General features: G+C 40.7%; 1 protein-coding gene across 2 annotated transcripts; it reads right to left on the reverse strand.

Moving 5' to 3' along the window:
• Positions 1 to 714: 714 nt before the first annotated feature.
• On the reverse strand, positions 715 to 3,396 carry LOC310804487 (uncharacterized protein). Of its 2 annotated transcripts, XM_083669748.1 has the most exons (6): positions 3,338 to 3,396; positions 2,178 to 2,543; positions 1,552 to 1,902; positions 1,268 to 1,396; positions 1,022 to 1,065; positions 715 to 865 (listed from the first exon to the last, which is right to left on the reverse strand). In XM_083669748.1, exons 1-6 carry the CDS (start codon positions 3,393 to 3,395, stop codon positions 746 to 748), a joined length of 1,068 nt encoding a protein of 355 aa, XP_083525874.1. In that variant the 5' UTR covers position 3,396; the 3' UTR covers positions 715 to 745. The 2 variants fall into 2 exon arrangements, with proteins under 2 accessions (XP_083525874.1, XP_083525875.1); XM_083669749.1 differs by lacking the exon at positions 1,268 to 1,396.
• Positions 3,397 to 5,303: the final 1,907 nt, after the last annotated feature.

A 5,303-nucleotide genomic window follows, 5' to 3' on the forward strand; every position in this document is an offset into this window, starting at 1 on the left:
CCTAGGTGGTTCACTGCAACATGATGTTTCACTTGTTCACTTCATATCAAAGAAGAAAGGATCAACTTTGAACTTGATTACCATTATTTATCCCAATTTAACTCACACACTATAAACATTTTGGCCATTGTTGCACTAAGGGCCACAGTATGTAGAGGACGTAGTGGAGGCTGCAGGTCAATCTTCCTGTGTTGAAGGTACTATGAGCTTAGTTTCCATCAGTGGACAGTTACTGTAACAGCCTCCCATCACCACAGAGATGTGTGAACAGGCTAACGTCTGAGATCTCGGTTGAGGTTCAAGGTGCAATTTATAGTTCCATTTCTGGTAAAAGGTCCCATCTTGACTGCAAGGGGAGAGTCTTTGTTAGTGTCCTGCACACCGATTGGCTTAATGGAACTAAGTTTGCTTTTGTGAGCGGGTTTGTTTGAGAATTGATTGTGGAGTGCACCATTGCACAAAGTTACAGATGTCTGTCTACATGGGCTACTCAGGCTACTCAGTCTGTCTGAAGAAGGTCTGTGCAGGTTGTCATAGTATTGCCTCATGATCATTTTCATAGCAATCAGGGTTATTGAACACATTTGGTTCAGTTCTTTATATGCCTTTATGTTTATTATACTTGTACACATGCACATATTAACATTAATTTGAGAGGTAAACAATGCATTCAATTACAGAAAGAACTACATTTGTACTAAATGTGAAGCCAGAGCAATTGATTAAAAGGTTGCTGTTTCAGGTTTTACTGTCTAATCCCAGAGTAGACTGTGTCTTGGTTGATGTTGCCTCTCTGCCTCCTAGTTGTCTTTTTCTTGTTGTTCAGATTCAGAGCAGTGTAATGGAGGTTGTCTTCATCGTGACCCTGGTGAGAATTAAGAAAACAGGAAAATACACCTGTGTGGCATTCTGCACAGTGAACATTTGCCCCAATCTTAGTTAAGTGATGGCTGCCCCCCACATCTACTCTCCTCAAAAATTGCTTTGAATAAAACTTTAAAGAAAAAGATACAATACATACCTCTGCATCCGAAGGGGAGGCAGCTGAACAACTTCTCTCAGAGACTAGTATAGAAAATAAAGATACAAAGTATTACAGAAACTTCCTCTTCATACACTGCTGCTACAGTACATTCAGAGGGTGAAAAGGTAAAATACTACAGCTATGCTACATATCCTGAAGATGTCAAAGAATAGAGAACTTCTAAGAATCACAGTAGGGAATACATACAGTATCAACACATTTGATACAGACATCATCACCCACCTCTGCACTGCAAACATTTTCTCTTGTTCATATTGCATATGAAGCACGCAAGTATAGTGATCAGGATGAGAGAGACTGCCACTGCTGTACCCAGGCAATACACCAAGAGAAGAGTGTCCATGCTATGGCCTGTGGAGATTCAGCCAGTGACATTTTGTTTGTGCATTCTCCATTTTACATATGTCGTAACACAGTAATTACTCAAGTAACGACATTGTAACTTGTTGTTAGAAATACTTAATTACACAGTGGATGTAAACAAAAATGTCAGCTGGATAACCTACCCTCAATGTCCAGCTTGGTGCCATTCCCAAACAGAATCTCCCCACATGTGGCCACAGCACAGTAGTAAGTCCCAGCATCAGAGAGGCTGAGGTTCCTCTTGGGGAGGTTGTAGACACAGCTCTGTGTAGGAGACCCAGCCTCAGGACTCTTCTCACACTGATCACTCCTGTCTCCATGGGTGTAAATGATTCCTGGATGGGATTCTCCTGAGCCATGTCTGAACCAATAGACACTGTGTTCTCCTGCACAGGTCTCAGTGAGTATTGTACAGTTCAGAGTCACAGAGTCTCCTGGCTGGACTGACTCAGACACAGACTGCTGTACAACCATTCTGATGTGGGACCTTGAACCTGACAAGGGGGATCATACTGCATGTTAGCTGACCTGTTAAATAACTAGAACATCGCTCTAGAACTGTCCTAAGTCAACATGTGTTACTTCAGGAAATCGTTTGATTATAATATGTCGTGTTGTAGAATAATCAAGAAGTACATAAAAAATCCACACAAGATTACACACACTTTGGTTGCCACAAAGGTTACTTTTCCCATAGATTCATCATCACTGCTCTCTATTGGCTAATCCAGATTTAGCAACGTCTGAAAATAAACACTGTCTAGCTTACCTTTTACATTGAGAATGGTTCCTTTTGCAAATTCCATCATGTTGGAATAAGCGCTGACACAGTAATATGTTGCTGAATCTGAGAGTTGTACGTCAGAGATGCTTAGGTGATTTATTCCTTCACCACTTTGCACTGAGAAGCGAGGGCTATCCTTAAACTCATAGTGAAATGTGGCATTCCTGTTATACTTCAAAAAGGTTGATATTAGCTGAGGTTTATTGCCTAAGGTTTGCTTGTACCAGGAGAAGATTATTGCAATGGCACCTTCATGAAAGCAGCGCAAAGTCACTGTGTCCCCAACATCGGCTGACATGAGACCAGTGTGCTGTTGTACAGTTGGGGACTGTGTAGCAGCCACCACATGAACTAGAACAAAAAGAAACGAAACAAAAATCTTCATCACTTGAATGCCACAGACTATTGAGGATTGTTGCTGACCATGTACATCCCTTCATGGCCACAATTGACCCATCTTCTAATGGCTACTTCTAGCATGATAATGCACCATGTCACGAAGTAAAAGCCGTCTCAAACTGGTTTCATGAACATGACAATGAGTGCAGTGTTCTTCAGTGGCCTTCCCAGTCACTGGATCTGAATCCAATAGAACACCTTTGGGATGTGGTAGAACAGGAGATTCACAGATTGAAAGTGCACCTGAAAAATCTGCAGGAATTGCGTGATACAATCATGTCATCATGGACCAGAATCTCAAAGGAATGTTTCCAACATCTTGTGGAATCAATGCCACGAAGAATTGAGGCTGTTTTGAGAGCAAAGGGAGGCCCTATCCAGTATCAGAATCAGAATCAGAATCAGAATTCTTATTTATTATTTAAGTATATTTGCACATACAGGAAATTGACTTGGTGAGGTTGGTGCATGGACATAAAAAACAAATAGCAAATATTGACAAGAAATTTACAAAAAAAATATGAACAAATAGTAATAACACATTTAAAAATTTACCTAACCCTAACCCTAACCCTAACCCATGGGGAAGAAACTGTTGTATTAGTATATTAGTATAGTGTTCCTAATAAAGTGTTCAGTAAGTGTATATATATATATATACATAGATTGCCTCTGCATACTATAATGGATTGTCACGATCACATTTACACATACAGTAAAATTAGAAATATAAAAATTTAACTTACAAATTTCCCCAAACAGTTGAATAATCAGACAGAGAGTGATCATCTTTGAAGTTGTCATCCTCCACATACCTGAGTCTCGAGTGGTAAAGGTCTACAGATATACAGTAGATAAAACTTCAGAAATGGGGTTGTCTGTGATTGGCTAAGCTGATAATGGCATAATTGTAGTTGATGCTTCATTCCAGCAACATGGACTCAGACACAGGCTGCTGAACAACGGTATTATAGGTAGCCTCTGTCTGTTGAGAATATCAACAGACTAATGAAGTGTTAACCATTGAAATACTCCATTGGTCAACTTCATTGGTCAACTCCATTGGTCAACTCCATTGGTCAACTCCATTGGTCAACTCCATTGATCAACTCTACATGAGAACATGTATTGAGTATGTAAGAGTGCAACACATAATGTGATCTGACCCTTGTCTGAAATTATCCTCCACATATTTTGACACAAAAAAGGTCACTTGCACAGTTAACAAAGCCACACTTTTGTGTGATTAGTTGATTTGGCATGCCATTATTTATTAAGCATTAGATTGGCCCCATCTTCAGAGTAAATCAAGCTTTTAACACGCTGATTACAGACAGACAATGACAAGAAGATCCTACTGTATATCAGTTAAAAGTTGTTGTGGTTTATGCCTGGTAGGTATTTGGCTAAATAGTCTCTACAATTAGAACAACTATATGGGATAGTTTGCTCAGGTTGATCATTTACTTTGAAACATGTACAGTACCTAGGTACTTCTTTATTTTCAATCACAAACGTCTTGGCTCTCTTGTGCTAAGGCTTAGATTTAGCCCCACCTCCTACAGCATGTAACCTTCTCCAGATGGTCTGTAGAGGGACTGTTCAGCCGATGAGCATACTTAGCACGCATGGGGAATCAGCTACAGTTAGATAGTCATGGCGTAGTTCACAGTAACATGAACCAACTCGTTTATCACCTGATAGTGTCAATATGGGGGTAACTGGCCATGTGGCTGTAGCTTTACACAAATGTATACCATTAACTTTTAACTCTTCAGTAATTTGTGTAGTTACATAAAACACTTCAACTAAAATCTAAATGATTAATTGGTTAATACTGTGTGGGACCTCATGACATGTCAGTGGGCTGTCTTGTTCATTGTCAAGGGCAATGTGAACAACAAATAAAGAATGTTAGGTCAGCACAAAGACATCCTGTAGAAAACCACAGAGAGATACAATGACAGAGAGCTGGTTGGGGGGTCCCATGTGCACAGCGCCAGCAATTCTGGTTAAAGCACAGAGACGGCCTCGTCTTGTTTTCACAGCAGACCACAGAGTACCTGTGAAATGCTTGTTATATGTGTATAGGTGTGTGGGTGTGTATTGCACGGAATCAAGACGTCAAAGACAAAACCTAACTCTATAAATAGGTACAGTAGTGTTCTATTAGGTGGCATCCTATTCTAGAGAAGTTATTGTTTTACTGCCTTAACTCTGGTATTGACCATGTCTGCTTAAAAACTCCCCTTCTCTGCTGAAGCCTTCTGCACATTCAAACACACACAAGCATGCAAGTATTCACATTCATGCACAAACAAAGAGCTAGCTAGCTGCTGAGCCCCACCACAGGTGACCCATTTGCCACTTCACATCTTGAGTAACTGTGATGTGTATGTTGTACAGGAACAATGTGGTAAGACTGGGTGCATAGGACGTAACACAGGCGAGGTAGCTGACCAGCAGACAGCTTAAACACATTCACCTAATGTTCTGTTGAGCGAGAGGTGTCAAGAAAGTGTGGGAGGTACCTATGAGTTTCCGGTGTATGAGTGGAACTGCTCTAAGGCCTTCTCAGTTGCATACAGTACCACAGGGTTGTGAAACAGACCAGATACACTCACCGGCCACTTTATTAGGTACACCTTGCTAGTACTGGGTTAGACCCCCTTTTGTAGCCCATCTGCTTCAAGGTTCGTCGTGTTGTGCATT

Source organism: Argentina silus, assembly GCF_951799395.1.
Source record: "Argentina silus genome assembly, chromosome: 1".
Classification (NCBI taxonomy): Eukaryota; Metazoa; Chordata; class Actinopteri; order Argentiniformes; family Argentinidae; genus Argentina; species Argentina silus.